This window comes from Thamnophis elegans, chromosome 2 (assembly GCF_009769535.1).
Source record: "Thamnophis elegans isolate rThaEle1 chromosome 2, rThaEle1.pri, whole genome shotgun sequence".
In the NCBI taxonomy this organism is placed as follows: domain Eukaryota; kingdom Metazoa; phylum Chordata; class Lepidosauria; order Squamata; family Colubridae; genus Thamnophis; species Thamnophis elegans.
The window spans coordinates 110,385,383-110,403,212 of record NC_045542.1 but is presented as its reverse complement, the minus strand read 5'-3'; the positions used below and the strand labels follow the sequence as shown (position 1 = coordinate 110,403,212).

The window sequence follows — 17,830 nt, the reverse complement described above, 5'->3', positions numbered from 1 at the left end:
CTGCTGTGCCGGCCCCTGCACCACCACTCTCCACCACGGATCCAACAACGCAGGAGATATTAGAGGGAGTGAGCACGCGTTACAAGAAAAATGCCTCTCTTTTGTTGAACAAAATGAAACAGCATCAAGACATTTTGGGATGGGATGATTATGGAACCATTTTATATAGGGGTACTAAGGTTCCTGGCACTAACATAGCAGACCTGGTCAAAGGGGTTTCTCAACAACGCTCGCGTACTGCAAAATATTACCCTAAGGGCTGGAACGAGTTTCTGTCGGCTATGGCAGAGATGAATGTTCCAACGGGCTTGCTAGGTTCTAATGTTGTTAAAGAGCAGCTTGAAAAGCTGAAAGAGACAGGGCCCATTAAGCTTGTAAGTTCTACAAAATCACCCTCTGCTATGGCTGATCCTACTGTAGGCTCTGTGTCAGCTCCTAAAAATGTTCTAAATTTTGGTGACTGGCTCCATTTGTGAATAAATAAAACACTGTAAAACAAGCAATACGTTTAATGTTTTGTGTTTATTTTATAATGTGCCATACATGTCTGCAGACAACGGTATTGGTTACACGTGCTGGTTCTTCCAGTCTTCATATTTACTACAAACTGCTTCACCATTTGATCGTTTTTGTCATCTTTTTCAGAGTATAGCTTCAAAATATCTTCATAAGGTAATCCTCTCATGCGCTTAATTAGATAAAACAAACAATGCTGTCCACAGGTTATTGCCAGGGGGTTCTGCAGTTGAAGAGTATGGTATGTGTATGTCTTAGCTTGCAGTTCTAAAAACCTCACGATGTCAACGGGGAAGTCAGAGCTGTCTGGTGATCTTCCGTAGGAGTCAAAAAATTCGCCATAACTGTGAGTCGGAAAGTAGAATGCGAGCCAGTGCTGCCCCGGTAAAGTTCTTGGATGCGTGTTCACAATTAGCCCGAAAGGCCTCTTTGAGATTTTTCTCTTGGGTAACAAATCGCTGGGGTATACGCCTAGAAAGAGAGCATTTCCAGACAACACCCGTAGTATCTGTATAGTGTCCATTTCTTACATGTAATCATATAGGACGTTGCGTGTGTGGCTTATTTCAATAAGATTTTCAAAGATTGCATAGAGTATCATGTTGACGGTATTGGGGAGGGGCACAGCAAATCTAATTTCCGCCCTCAGGTTGCCATTCTTGATCAGGGAATAGTGCTCTGAGCAACCTTGATCAGGGTTCAAATCAAAACAATATAATGTATAACCATTGTTAAACTCCTCACGGTTAATCAGCACAGAACGGTCTTTCATGGATTTACCGGAAGTCTGTAACAATTGCATATATTCTCTCACAAAAAGGTTATGTTCATAATCGGGTTGAAGGGGTTTTGCAGGAATTTGTTCACCGTCACAATACAGGGCGCAAAAGTTGACATTATAGTGCTGAAAATTGAAAGGGTTTCTTTCATAATTACCACTAAATGCAGCGTTGTCCACGAAGCCGATCACTAACTGTTTAGGTAACTGTCCTAGAAATAGGTTTTCCTGATTACACACAAGACTGCCTGCAGGAATGCTGTAAACCTTCATGCCTACACGATCAATAGGGTATTTGGCGTTAGAGGTAAGCAGCGCCTCCGCATGGCCCAACCGTACACCAGGGGATACTTTTACACGTTTTACAAAGAGAGATGCGCCCAGGATCTGTACTTTGTAATTTTCATTACCATCTCTCATCAGGCAGAACTCGTTTTTACTTCTTGAGAGTTTAATGCTCACATCCACACCGTTAATCAATAGCCTGTCTTGAAAAAATAGATCACTATGCAATGGTCCTAGCAGATCCCATTTACGACTTCCGGCTGTATGTCTAGCTCTCGCTCTGAAACCGGAGTTACCAGCAGCGGTCAACAGTGTGTTCTCCATGAGTGTTGCATCATCCTTGTAAAAACCACCCGCTGAAAATTGGGTGCTCAGGGCATCTCCACCATAATTCAGAACAAGTTCAATAATTGCTCTGTAGGCGTAGCAATGGTGACTCTGTGTAATCACGCGATCCCCTAATGTGACATCCACCTGATTGAACAATGATGCTATGGGGTAATTGACAAGGCTGACTCTTGCACCATCGTCGATATCCGTGCCATCAGCCTTTACAATTTTGCAGCTCACATACAGCAGAGTATTGTTTAAATCCGTGTAATGCTCGCCGTGTCCGGTTATAAAAAATTCCAAGGGTGCATTCGGTGTCAGCGCTGATAAAGGGGGGATCTCGATGTACGTGCAGTTTTCAATGCTTGTTTGCGTAGGTGCCAGTTGAAAAAGATCTAGCTCTGATTTGATGCATTCCTCTGAAGCCTCGTGGATAAACGCCATTTTATATTAGAAGATGTTCTGTTTGTCACTGCGCTTCCTTCCTTGTGAACGTTTCCTCTTTGTATGGCGTGGCTTTTTCGCAACCTTCCTCTTTTTAGGAGGAGGCATAGGTGGTCCAACAGAACGTTTCTTCCTGATTACAGCCATACCAGACCCCTCCTGCCCCGCCCCTACAACACGTGATACAAGCCGTCCTGACACATCTCTGACAATGTTATTAGCAGCCGCTTTCATGTGAGGTTTAATGATTTCTAGGCCTCTCCTCAGTAAAGGCATCGCTTTTCGAAAAAGTCCCCGGAACAGGCCCCCTATACCGGTACCATACATAACAGGGGCTCCTCGAAAACCCGGTAGGCCATTTCCCGCCTGTGCCCGGTAGTAGTCTACATAGGCTTGAGGGCTCCCGCACTTCTTTATCACGACCATCCTTCACTTTTCTGAGGCCTGAAATGAAGCTTGACAATCACCTTACCGTGATAAAAATGCACGTTTTTGTCCTGGTCGGTTTTGATTTCTATAGTAACGGTATCGATGTGATGTTTGCTGACTGGCACATAATGTGGACGGTCATAGGTCACAGTTATGAAATCATTGTCTTGCCCCTGCACAGGTACACAGCGTAGTAACGGCACATAGAAGTCACCTACTATCTGGAGCTCTACAATGTCTGTGTAAACATATAAGGTGTTGAATCCAGGAAACATACCTAACAGCTGTCCAAGTTCACCGCTAACCAGAATGGTATGAGGTTCATCTCCTTTAAGATTAATTTTCCGACCCACTGAATCATAATATAGGGTTGTCTTAGGTCCATCCTTGGCATTTGATATAAGTTTATTCATATTTTCTAACAGTTGTCGGATGCTGTTATAGTACCCGCTTCTCAAAGAAAAATGCCATTTCTTTCTCTCATTAGCAATTTCAAAATATCCAGGAGATGTTAATGTATGCCAGCTATGCGGATATTGTATCTCTGCTAGACCTACTTCCCACGGCCCTGAAAGATCCAACGATCTCGCTAATTGAATAGTAAAATTAGAATTTTTGTTGTTGGGAAACGCAGCCGCTGATGCATTGCTGGGTAGTGTAATATAGAAACCCGACATGTCAAAGATGTTGTACTTCAGTAGCCTTAACCCAACTGTTGAACTTCTCTGGCCAACCATTCCATTTAACTAGAAATTCTCTTTGTTTACCCTTCCCTCTTTTTCGGACTATTTTTTCAATTCTATAGACACGCTCTTGGTCATTAGGTATCTTTTGCATCTCTTCTGGGTAAAAGGTTCCCTGGACGACATCCTCTGCATAATCCATTAATTTATATACAGTTCTTTCCCCCCTTGGTAGCTTTTCCTTGATAATAAATATTTCCTCTGTAAAGGTTTGGTGATAACCCTTTTCAAACTTATCCTTTAGTCTGGATATCCTAACATGATCCCCCACCTTAAAGTCTTTAAACTTTCTGACTGCTTTTAACCTTTTTCCATATAGACGTAGCCAAATGTCTTTTTCATTAGAGCAGCTTACCGTCTTGGGGGCCATCTGGATACTACGATGGTAAGAGCTATTGTAGCCCTGCATGAGAGCTGGTAACACATCCACATACCTGTGAGTATTTTTAGCTGTAAAATACCTCCATATTTTATTTTTCAGAGTGCGATTAAATCTCTCTATAACTGCTGCTTTAGTTTCACTATGTGTCACAAAGTGATGTATGCCATAACGTTCCAAAAGCATCTTCAGAGGCCTGTTTAAGAATTCTTTTCCAGCATCTGTCTGTAACTTTCTAGGAGCCCTTCCTGTTTGGAAGATGCTCTGAAACGCCTCGGCAACCCCCCGTCCAGTCTTATCAAATAAACAGACAGCCCAGGCATATTTGGATAGCACATCGATCACTGTTAAGATAAATTTCATGCCATTGTTTTCAAAGGCAAATCCTGTTAAATCCACAAGGTCTGCTTGCCACTGGCAGTCTATGCAAGATACTATTGTTGCATTCCTAGGAAAATTAATTCTTGTGGGTTTATGAAGGACGTAGGCATCTTGCCCAGACAGCCATTCTTTGACCTGTTTCAGCGTTAAGTTTTTAATGCTCTTCCGCCCCGCGTTAAATAGCGATGTTGCACCCCCATAGCTGCCCGTACTTTCTGGTCTATAATACAATTCCTTCAGTACCTTCTTATACTTCATCCTGCACCGTTAACCCGTACAATATAACACATGTTGCTCTTTAACATAAACCTTTTATTTGTAATTTACAACATGCTCTCACGAACTTGGTTAGCAGAATAATATCCGTCATCAGAGCCAGCATAATAGACAACCACGTCATCATCGTCCTCATCAACCTCTGTAGTTGCCGTACAGATGCAATCAACACCCCCACATGCACATCCTACAGCTTCGTTGTCATCGTTTGAAAAGTCCCTTTTACCAACCCTTGGTAGCCAAATGGGGTAATCACGACTCTTCAGAATCACGGGTTTAACATCATCATTAATATCCTCAGTAAACGTACTGGTGGTATACTTCGTAGGGTTTCGATAACACGGGAAGTCATCTGTGGCTTCTTCCTCACTGGAGATGTTTCTAGTGATATACTTCGTAGGTCTTCGATAATACGGGAAGTCGTCTGTAGCGTCTTCCTCACTGGAGGTGCTTCTAAAAATCATGTCATAGTTATATCCAGGAACCGCTTCTGTTTAAATATAAAGAATACCCCATTACTAAAACTAACCGCATTCCCCCACATCCCCTCCATTTATCATATACAATTATCATCAATACACTTAGTAAAAAGTCTATTTAGTTTCATTTACCTATGCTCCCCTCTGCAGTTTCTTCACCGGTTGGTAAGTTTGGTGTTAAGGAGTCCTTCTTGTTATAGTCACACCCTGGAATAACACCTGGAAAAATATATTAATTCATTACTTATCACAGCGATAGCTGGATTATCTCCAAACCTCCCTTCGAATATATAAAATATCTTTACTTACAACTTGCAGCAGCAATGTCTTGTGATAAGCCGCTTCTCTTGGCCGTTACCAGGTCCTGGCGACAACATACATCACAGCCTCCGCCATCTTCATAGTCTTTCACGTTACAGCAGGACAGCCGGCATCCATACAAAATAGGTCTGAAGAACTCTCGTTCACCACCGAACTTAGTGCAACATATTTTATGGCAATCTTTCAGAACAGGCCTTCCCTCGCCCCACGGTGTAGAAGGATCTGCAAACCTCTTATTATTTCCATTGTCAGTCTGCATGTTGGGGTCTCAGAAACCTACGCCTTAAGTGACTAGAAAAACCTCAAAATTCCTTAGTCAAGGCCCTGGCACGTGATTTGGCTGTCTCTGTGCGCATGTGTACCAATATCCAGAATATGTCTGGACATATCTCCCAACCATGATGTGCCCGGCCATGTCTCTATATTGTTTATACAACCCCTGCTGTGTGTAAAGAAATGTCATTATTTGGAATCCACTATTGTTATGTTGACAGACTCCCATTCCTGTTAATTATTTTTACTTTTAATCTTGTGAAAGCAAACGTGTACGAGCCACAGAAGTTGCTTCCTCATTCCTTTAGCTTCTGTCTTTGTAAGATAGTTAACTCATGTACAAGAAAGTTAATTTTCTTCGCAAATATAGTTTTTATTTTATTTTAACATCTCTGTAAAAAAATCCCTCATGTCGGGGGCTCTCTTTGCTTGTATACTGCTTTTAAACAGGCTGTGTAAAACGCACCATGTGAAGTTCCTCTGACAAGTAATTATGACGTCATAATTATTCATACCGAAAGGGATTGTGGGTCTGTTGTGTTTGTCGTTACTACGTCCCCGTGTGAAAGACCACGGGTGTCACAACCGGCGGGTACGTCTTTTGAAACCGTGCTACCGGGATGAGGCTTTCGGGTTCACTGGGGGTTGCCTCACCATGACCTTAAAGTACTTCATTTAAAAAGGAGTTCCGGCATTTTGGGTAGGGGTGGGAGGGGTGGTTGGGGCTGGGGGTTAGGGTTAGGTATTGGTGTCATAAATGGGGAGGGGTTACACTGTAAACAAAAACACGTCACAAAAGGGGTGGAATCATAACAAAATACGTCACACAAAGGGGCGTGGCTAAAAACATAAACAATAACAAGGGGGCGGGGCTTATAAGCCAAATTTTGGTATGTACTCCATACTACTCATGGCCTATTATTATGTACTTTAAACTGCCAACATAGTATTCTCTCCAGCTACACTAAAATTGCTGTGTGATGCCATTGAACACTTTAAACAGCTTCTGCATCCCATTTTCTCAAAGGTTAAATGTCTTCTGTACAGAGTTGATAGGATATGAAGTATTTCAAGATGATAGATGCTCTGAATCTTCATGCAAAGGTGAAAGTTAATGTTGCAGTTACTTAGCTATTTACCAGAATAATTCACTGTTGTCTAAAGTAGTTACTATAAATGAAGAATGAATAATGGGTATACAAAGGATAAGCAATTCATATCTATTTTTAATTATGTTCAAATGAGCTTAACTTTTATGAAATAGTGGCATACAGGAAACTAGAAAGCAATTGCATATATGTCTGTTCAGAAATAAGTCCACTTGTTTCAATAAGCTTATTTCAAAACCTCAACCTCAACCCTTATGTTCACTTACTTGGAAGCTAAATACAATGGAACCTACATCTGAATAACTGCAGATGGAAATATAGTATTAATAAACCTGCATGTTAAACATTTTCTCTTAGTGTGATTTTTTTGTTTAGCCTTTGCTTTAATTTAATTGATAAACAATTTTCTTTTAAAAACTTGCCTTAGGTAGAGAGCAGAAAAGGATAATACAATTTACAAATATTGTATATTTTAACAATGTCAAAGATGGCCTGAAAAGAGTATTGATGTATGTGGCAGTGTAATTGTTTTGCTGATTAATTTTTTCCTTTTCTTCCAAAGGTGGCAGTCTACTTCTATTGTGGATGTAGTTTGTATAATTCAAGAAAAAAATGAGCTTGAATCCTTTTAAACATCTTTATTCAATATGATTACTAACACAATTCTATTCAGGCATTTGATCACTGAGGTTTGAGATTCTACAGTAGGCAAATAGACATGCCATTGCCTCAATAGTTACCTTTTGTTGTGACCTTCTTCCTTTGCAATGGCTTCTCCATAAAGAAATAAGCAGATGATGTTTGAATATTAATGAAAGAAGAAAAGATGAACAGATAAAACAATGATGCAAAATGTATGGTTAGATGTTGGAAAGCAAAAGGGGCATATGTTGGGCAATGCTTTCCCCCTGAAGTTGCGGCACAATTGTAGGTATTGGTATTCTCTCCAGGCATGGTAGAGTATCTCAGTCCCATAAACAGGAACTTGCCTACAACAAAAACATCACAGATACAACATAGCGAGATAAGATACTTTATTGAAAATAAGAATCTATTTACATACAGATGGTCAACCCACTGCAGAACACACAAACCAAGTCCTATGTACTATAGAACAGAACAGAACAAAACAGTTTAAATTGCAAGCTTTTTCCACGCTCCTCAAAGTCATGGAAATTTGGCCATTCTCTCCCCAACCTAAAAAGCAGAAGAGACCTAGTCAAGGTTTAAGAACAGGTTTGTCTAACCTAAGAACCTCAGGCTATGTAGCCTCACTAGCTTCAGCATGTCTCTATGTTCCTGAATGCTTTGAAGTATTGTTTATATTTTACCTTTCAATCCAAACTACTGCATAACCCTATTTTCATTTGAAATACAAATCTTGATATGTATTTTAACATCCATAGATTTAAAAAAAAGGGTATTAAATAACATTGCCATAAATCTTAAGTTTTTCTGTGGCAATCTCAAATATCTTTAGAGTAGGGGTGTCAAACTCACATCATGGTGTATCGGGACTTTTTCCCCTTTGCTAAACTGGGCGTGGCCAGCACATGATGCATCCAGCCCAAGAGCCGGGAGTTTAACAGTCCTGTTTTAGAATTAATCAGGAGATAGGTTTTTTTGTAGGTCTTTATAAAAATTATATATTGTATTAGTTTTTTGCTACCAATTTTCCTTCATGCAGAACACATTTTATAATCTATTAGGATATCCTTCCCTAAACTATGCTTTCCATTTATTGGATTTCAATTCCAAGGGGTTACTAGCTTGAATGGCATTTATCTTTACCTGTCTTAATACAATGAAACAGCAGGATTAACATTTTGTCAGCAGCATTAAATCTTTGTTTAACACTCTGACATACATCCAAAATAAAAAAAGAAATCTTTTTGAAATCATAGATGATCAATAAAAGATATTCTATAAAGAACAGTGACTGACAACATCAATCAAACCAATGATAGGAAGACTTTATAACCTTCTGGAGAACAAAAAATATACTTTACCACAGAAGCACCATATAAAAGGCTATCAATCTAAAATCTTATGTGTTACTATTTTAGGGTTCTTTCATTGGGTGTCTGGGCTTCACCTTGGGTTTTTTTTAGAAAGAGGGAAATTATCCTCCAAATATATTTAACTCTTTAGGATTTCACTTTTAATTAGTATCTCTTTTGTTTGTTTGTTGCAGCCTCTATCTATATATTTCAAAATTATAGATTATTTCCAGTCTATCACACAAAACTCCAGATAGATAGATAAGATAGATAGATAGATAGATAGATAGATAGATAGATAGATAGATAGATAGATAGATAGATAGATAGATAGATAGATAGATGATAGATAGATATAGATATATAGTTGCCAACCTAGCAGTTTGAAAGCATGTAAAAATGCAAGTAGAAAAATAGGAACCATCTTTGGTGGGAAGGTAACAGCGCTCCCTGTGCCTTCAGCATTTAGTCATGACAACCACATGATCACAGTCTTCGGACAACGCTGGTTCTTTGGCTTTGAAACAGAGATGAGGACCACCCTCTAGAGTTGGGAATGACTAGCATATATATGTGAGAGGAACCTTTACCTTTACCTCTTTTATATATAGTTGAGGAAGCAGAGAAAGAGAAATTACATTAGAGAAGAATCTAATGAAATAAATATAGATGACAATTACTTTTGTTATTATTTAGGCCAAAACAGATATAGGATGTAACATATTATTGCAACAAAAATCTTTAATTCAGATTATATTTACATGTATTTTTTTCTGAAATGTATATACAGTAGTTGATATTCACTATTAAAATACTATAGAATAATTATACTTTCTGTTTCCTTAGGCAATTCCTTCCTATGTACTTAAAGCAAAGTCAGTGTCCATTACAATTAATTTATTCTACCTATGTTTATCATTGCAGTTTCATGTTAGTCCTATGTATGCTTACTCAAAATTAACTTCCACTAAGTTGATTGAATTGTTGCTATAAGCTTTATTCAGAAAATATGTTTTGCATCTTTGGTCTTTTTGACCAAGCCTAGCTGAAAGCTGCCTATAAAATATCAGTGGCAAGATTTTGCAGACTTAACTGAAGCATGTGTTAAGAATGCAAGTTAAGTTGGAAGGAGCATCTCCTCAGCAGAAATGCATAGCAGCAATGCAGTATCACAATGGGAATAATACAAAACATGCACTAATTATTTTCAAATGAGGTGATCAGTAGATGCTTTGAGAAGCATGTTGCAAATTAACAAAGGAAGGGAAATGAGAAAAAGCTTAATGAAGAAAAACAAAGTTGAACTGTTACCGTCCTTTCATTTTTTTATCTCTTCTAGTTACATGGTAAGTATAAATTTATTTAAAATAAGGTAAGGGGCATGCACAATATTTTACAAATAGTTTTAATTTTTATCCCTATTCAATCCTCTTAATTTTAATTGTATTACGTTTTTTACTTCTTTATTATATTGTATGCTACCCTAAGTCATTGTAGCAGTAAGATAAGTGGCATCAAAATAAATAAATAAATATAATTTCACCATTATTTCAGCTGCTGTTTTTTGTACCCAATGTAGTTTTCCAGGTAGTTTCTAGAGGGAGCTCCATGTAGAGTGTAATTCTTCTGGTCCTGCTTGATCTCTTGGTGATATTATTGACCACATTATTCCTCTAAATGCCCTTTGGCCTTGTCTTCTGTAGCCTCTTGTAGCCCCTGCCCTGCCCTTTGGAATGACATCCTTTACCCCGATTGATATGATCCGTACCTTGACTATACTTAGAGAAGACCTTAAGGCTTGGTTCTTTTCCCAGCCTTGGGCTACAGTGGCTGATGGGTTCCTTTTGGATTGTTTGATTTGTGAAATGATGGTCATTTGCTCTGGACACATGTTTTGTATTTTGCATGAGTCATAACAGGGTCAGCAGCCTATTATGGTAATAAAAGTAAAAAATTTAAAAGATGGCAAAAGATTTGCACATAAAAGAGGAATAGTAGAGACATTAGCTAGCAAAGCTTCTACAAAACCAACATATTTTTAAAAATGCCCTGAATAGATAATTACAATAGAGAAACACAGCATTTTAATATAGTGGAGACTAGACACCAATGGTGCTGCTTCTATTACAAATATCCCCAAAATACAACAAAGGAAAGACATTTTTATTTTCTAAAATGCATTTTATTTAGCATAAAATGCTGTAAAAAAATCCTGCTAATACAAATATTCCTTTTCATCATATTGCATATTAGAAGGTGCCATGAATAAGATATCATATTTTATATTAATTCTGCACATGATGGTACAGATTAAGAATGTGTTTCTGAGTGATTTAAAAATCATATCATGTTAGCTACTGATTTTATCTAAATTTGCTTCCAGTCATTATTTTAAAATATCCTTAAGAAATATTATTTAGAGCAAATTTCATCTGAAATGATAATCTTTTGTGTCTATTGGTGGGCATCCAGGAAGAGAACACACAATCAAATAGCACATTTCAAGCATTACCAAATTGTTAGTAGGGGGCTATGAACAATGTCATATTGTACTTCTAAATGAGAACTACTGACAGAGTTTGTGAATGAAATCTAATAAACTTAGACATATTGCTATAACTGTTACTTTTTATTTAAAAGAAACAGACTTATATGGAAAGCATTTTTCATTAGAAGCCAAATATGCAGGACTAAAAGAGAAATCTTCTATAGTAATTAATCTGTGAAACTAATGCATAAAAGAGATGAAGAAAAATGAACAAAGGGAAATCACGTGCTGCTGAGTTTCTCTGAAAATTCAATTCTTTCTTCTTGAATTAGCATTTCAGATAGCATTTATGTGGCACACTTATGCCATTATCTTTTAATTGCAAAGAGTTAAAACAAATGATATTGCTTGCCTAGTATGTTATTAAAATGGTAACAAGAAATGGTTATGATAAAATGAATAAAGAGAATGGGAGGAAGGTGGTGAGAGTTTAATTTTTTTTTCTGGCTTTAGTATCCATAGCATCAAGGATTGGAACTGATATGGGACATACACACAAAGCATTACCATTTCAGCAGATTCTTTTATCAGACATTTACGAGAATCACAAAGCCATGGGATTTATTGCAGATAGCTTGGAGGACACATCTTGTCTCCCATTCAGATTACCCCACCCTTTTATTGGGTGGGACAAAAGACTGACTGAATCTTTCATTCTGAAAACTCACTGGAATGAACAATCATAGCACCTTTGATTTATTATAGCCTACAAGTTCATACATCACAAGCCTCAGATAAACAGAGTTCAGTTCTGTGACGAGAATATGTAACATAACTGTTTCTTGGAATGGGAAAGACAAAACAGCTTTAGAAAGAATCACATAAAAGGAGTTTTATGTATGCATGTATATACATACATATACATACACTCTATCCCAAGCATTCTGGATAAGATAGAATCTCATAAAATAACACCAAAAATGTAACGAATAAACCAGAACAATGTCTAAAACAAAACCAAATCATGCAAAGCAAAAATAAAGTGGGAATGAAAATAGATGTGGTCTAGACCAGTGGATTCCAACTTTTTTTTGGCTATGCTCCACCTAAGCATCTTTAAAAACATGATGCCACCCCCCGCCCGTGACATATAATTATTAGTTTACTCAGAAAGTGAACTCTACTCATGCAGAGGAAGCCTAAAAGGCCATTAACTTGGTTTAAACAAGGTTCAAATTTCCCCCATTAAAAATCAAATTGCCCCCCTGTGGGGCATGGGCCCCACGTTGGGAACCACTGGTCTAGACCTTACTAATTAATTTACTTATGAAACTTATATATTGCCCAAAAACAACTCTTTGCCAATTACTGTGCCAATTACTGTTTAATTGATAAACATAGCAGTGTGATAAAAGAATTTGATCTTTATTTAATGGTGAAAAAAATCATTCAGACTATTTCCCAATAAAACCAGTATTGGGATTTTTAAAATCCCATCTCTATTACTTAACTGAAGTTGGAAAATATACACAGTAATCCTTCCTCCTATTTTCCTCACGATAACCCTGTGAGGTAGATTAGTCTGAGAGAGAATGAAAGGCCCAAAGTTACACAGCTGGTTTTCATGGCCAAGATGGGAGTAGTGGTCATCATGATTTCCTAGTTTCTAGGCCACCACCACCACATTACATATGGCAGACTCAAAACTGAAGGCTGCCTTCCTGGCAGGCTGAAACATTTTCCTACCAATTAAATATATTGTTGCTTTTATATAAAATTTATATCCACTGTTTAGCATTGAAATTGGCCAGTTCTTACAGTATAAAGTATAATAAGGCACAACTGATAATGACAAATGGCATTTTAGATGAACCACTGTATGTTCCCCTGTTGTGCAATGATGCTATTAGGTCCTGTAATAATATTGTCTACTAGTCATCTTTATCACCTTGGCATCTTTAGTGCCTCTACCATGTATTATATTGCAGACAGAATTTTTAATAATATCTCTGCAAACAAGTACAAGCCCGTTGCTCAGTGCTAGTGAATAGTCCAGCTGAGTAGTAATTAAGGTGCAAGTTACTGCCTTAGTGACAGTAATTCATCCCTTAATCTCCACTTTGCCTTTGGAAACAACCTGGAAGCTAAATTAAGCACAAAGTGCAGGAACTGAATGTTGCTACAATAGTAACTTTACTATTGTAAAGTTACTGCATTGAGATCAGTCTACTTCTGGACTCAAAGTATCTTTAAAATCCTACAAAGAGCAGCACTGGGCTGCAACAGGCAATTCCTTGCCAAACAAAATCTGGCCATTATCATTACAAAACGATCTGCTGAGACTCCTGTTCCTTGGGTGGGTCATGAGGTTTTGATAAAGTGTGCTATGCATAAAATTTCTTAGTAGTAGTAGTTCACAGATCTGGTTTCCTGCAAAGAAACTGAGTTTTATTTCACGGTGTCTTTAGCCCAAACAAATGGTGGGACCATAATGATTTTTTCTTCATTAGAAATGTTATTATAATGATTGTTTTAATAACATTTAATAACATAATATGTCTATATTTGCAATGAAGGAGTTAGAAATGTCATGAAAGAAAAATATAATTTAAACCTGCAATTAGTATAAGAAATGTGTCCCATTTAACCAGTTTGATCCATTGTTGGAATCCATTCCGGGTGTGTGTGTGCAGGGCAGTTTCTGCTGTCTGAAACACACATACACAGGGATGCAAAAACATCGCACCAGAAACATCTTTCCAGCCTAAACGGCCAGGACTCACTATGCAGCCTCATGTGACATGAACTATGTGAGCCAGCTACTCCCACACATGCCCTTTCTCCCCCCTATGCTGTGCTGTAACTTTCTATTCCCCCTTTCCCCTCCCAATGCAGCTTGTTGTCACATAACTCCTTGTGTAGGCGTGGAGGTCACCCATGGCTCAGTGCATAACAGGGCATGCACAGCCACGCTGAACCACAGGAAACAAACTCCATAACACCCTGATATCCTGATAGTGCATAACATAACATCCTGATAGTTCACTCTAGATGTGCCTTACCCAACGACTCCAGGATTTGATCATATATAGACAGAACTTCCCTGAGCAGTAGATTAGCAATTGTAGTTTTACAGGCTGTCTTTAATCACATGCTATTGCTCCTCCTGCCTTTGTCCTATCTCAATAAAAGGGGCTACCAGGGTCCAATCTTGGTCGCTCCATCCCGAGAAGAGCTTGTGTCCGTGTCTTTTCTCCACATTGGCCTCATGGACGAACCACGGGTACTTCACATTTGGTAGCAGAGGATAGTTACTTCGCAATCCATTTTAGCAGTTTCTTTCCACTGTTTTGGGGAAATACCTGATTGATTGTTCAGGTTTACTTGCACATATACTGTATACTAGAATGAAAAGAGTTACAGATGGTTATACATATATTAAAAATGTATAGATGGGCAGTTTAGAAGTAAAAAATAGAAATAATAAACGTATGTTGAATACGTGTTCTAGTTTCCTATAAAGCCTCTCCATTAAAATCTTTAAAGGAAATACAAAAATAGTGTAATTAACACCTAGCTAATTATGTACAGAAGTGAAGGAAATAAAATTAGAAAATTCAAAGAGGCAATCCCTTGGTTATAGTAATTAATATATATATATATATATATATATATATATATATATATATATATATATATATATATATATATATATATATATATATATATATATATATATATATATATAATGATATCCTGCAAACAGCTGAACATTTTTACTTATATTTCAGCAGAAATGTGTGGATACATATCATTAAATGGAATTATATCTAAATACTAAAATACAAGTTACCAAGTTCCATTCAAGTACAAGAGAGAGGAATGTAAAAATTGCAGACCCAGATTGCATCACACCCTGAAGTGACACTGCAAGTGATTACAATAATCTGACATGGAAAAAATAGTGTAAATCTTAGAACTAATAAAAGCTATTCAACCATGGAAGTTCATATATATAGGAGTTCAAAGTTTGGTTTCATCATAAATAGCTATTTCAGTGCAAGCATGATTTCTTTTCTTTTTTTTAAATGCTGCAGTTGGAAAATATATAAAAAATAACTGCTTCAAATTTGAATGAATATACCTATTATATATTCTTTTAAACAACATATTTTGGGGAACTACAAAAGGTTTTCGTTAAATGACTATACATAGTCATTGACTATCACAGCTGAGCCCCAAATTTCTGATGCTAAGAGATTTGTTAAGTGAGTTTTGCCCCATTTTATGACCCTTCTTGCCACAGTTATTAAGTGAATCACTGCAGCTGTTAAGTGAATCTGGCTTCCCCATTGACTGCTTGTCAGGTTGTCACAAAAAGTGATCACATGACCCCAGCACACTGCAACTGTCATAAACCAATTGTGAAGCATCCAAATTTTTATCACAGCCATACATGTGAAAAATGGTCATAAGTCACTTTTTTCAGTATCTTGTAACTTCAAATGGTCATTAAATGAACTGTTCTAAGTCAAATACTATCTGTACTTGATTGATTGGATGTGAAATAAACAGACTGATATTTATAAGACTCTACCAAGTTAAAAAGTATTATGTATAAATGCAGTATGCTTCATTACTAGGTTATAAAATAGGTTAATATAGGTTCTATAAATAAACTGTGTAGATCAGATTATCCTGTTGAACAGTTTGTATCTTATGTCTGACTTGGGAGTTATCAGCTTCTCCCAGAACTAAATCAAAGTCTTGCTTTTTCCCCCCATGCTGCCTTAGAAGTATGTGTTTGGAAGTCCAACACATCAGCAATGAATCATATTGGGGAAGATTGGCCCATGCCTTCATGCTCATATGCCATCTGTTTCTACAATTATTTCTTTTCTAATGGAAAACTGTTCTGTGCATTATACCCATCTGTACAGTTCATAAACACTGGAATAGAAATTTTAGCTAAGAAGAGATACTTCAGTTCCTACCTAAAGGGGAAAAATCTGAATTCTTATGTCAGTAAGCCACTGAATAAGGAACTAATTCTGTTCTGATTAATTCCAATCTATCACAGCATGTTGGGGAAGAAACAACAAAAGATTGGTACTTGACTGATTCTGCTTCCCATGCCTGGCTTTTATTATTACTACTACAATTACTAATGAAAGATTTGTCCCTGTAAGCAAGTCAATTATTACTTTAGGTAGATTAGTAGAGTACAAACTCCCCAGATAGACTGCCCTTGCCTGAATTATCATTATTATTCCAACAAGTTCCATAGCACTGGATGTAGTACCAACATGTTGCTATTCAAAACTTCTCCAAGTGCATTGCTTTGGTACCAGCTCACACCCCCCCCCCAGTTTGAAGATAGTCATTGTAATTAACAAAATAATCATACTGTAATCATACTGTTATACATGGAGCATTACCAGGCAAATAGGTGATAGTCATGCTAATATTTGCCAGTTGGTAGGAGAGATCCTGATTTACTCACAGTCCCACAGATTGTTTTAAGCTACAGCAGGCTACGTACACTATTGGATGCCCATGGAATATTGATCCCTTTCTCTGGTGCATGAATAATATCAGGAATGCATAACTGTAGTTCAGAAGTGCATCAATCAAATTGCAATATTAAATATACAGCAGTGAAAATTTGTATTCACTTGAATAGACTCTGTACTATTTGGTGCCATGCACTTTCCAGAGAAGCTTTAGGGTTTAATTCAATTTTCTTAATTTGAAATTTAACTGGGAAAGGAATATTGTGCATATGCCATTTTGATATGAAAATATATTAGCTAAAATTGTACAATTTTTTCTTCTTTGGACGAGCAGCTCTCAGATATGCAGTACCATACAATTGAGAATGAGGCCTGCAATAGTAGCTGAGTGAAACAATTTTTTTTCAAAAACTGTTATTATTCTAATGGTTGTAATTGAATGGCACATATTGTACCTGTTGTCAGCCCTCAGGCTGCCATCCAGGAACCTGTCCATCACCATGCCTGCTTGGCCATGCTTACACGTCACTAACGCTGCCACGTTGATGTTGCCTCTCTGATGTCGATTGAGCCTGTAGCTGCATGTGGGTCTTCTACTCGGGTGCAACTGCCTACTCTGATATAGCTCTTTTGCTCGGATGCGACTAACCAGGAAAGAGGCTATGATGACACTGAGTGGAGGTGTGGCTGAGGGTGTGGGTCATGGTAATTGGTGATGGTGGGTGGGTGTGATCTGGGTGGAGTTGTGGGTGGAGCTGGGTGAGGTAATGTGTGAGGTATATATGGGTGATGGTGTTAACTTGGTTAGAACTGACTTGGATTTGATTACCTTTCTATCACTGACATTTACTGCTGGTTATCACATAGTTTCTTAGATAGAGATAAAAGTTTTTCACCAAACAAACTGAATCTCTGTTTGTATGCAACATGAACGCCGGATTTTTAACAAACACAGTCTAAAATATATTGAGACAAAGGAAATAAAAAAAAAGAAGTTAATAACATCTCTGCATTGAACTCAGCTTCTTCCTGTTACACTAACTTTGAGCAGTTTAGATTATTCCTAATCTTAAGCATAGGCTATCT

General features: G+C 37.6%; 2 protein-coding genes across 2 annotated transcripts; both read right to left on the bottom strand.

Annotated features, from left to right (window-relative positions):
- Window positions 1-1,042: 1,042 nt before the first annotated feature.
- On the bottom strand, window positions 1,043-2,353 carry LOC116523996 (uncharacterized protein F54H12.2-like). The gene has a single exon (XM_032239090.1). The coding sequence runs from the start codon at window positions 2,351-2,353 to the stop codon at window positions 1,043-1,045; it is 1,311 nt and encodes a 436-aa protein (XP_032094981.1).
- A 2,255-nt stretch (window positions 2,354-4,608) lies between these two features.
- On the bottom strand, window positions 4,609-6,197 carry LOC116523995. The gene is made up of 3 exons (XM_032239089.1): window positions 5,350-6,197; window positions 5,173-5,259; window positions 4,609-5,051 (listed from the first exon to the last, which is right to left on the bottom strand). Exons 1-3 carry the CDS (start codon window positions 5,618-5,620, stop codon window positions 4,609-4,611), a joined length of 801 nt encoding a protein of 266 aa, XP_032094980.1. The 5' UTR covers window positions 5,621-6,197.
- Window positions 6,198-17,830: the final 11,633 nt, after the last annotated feature.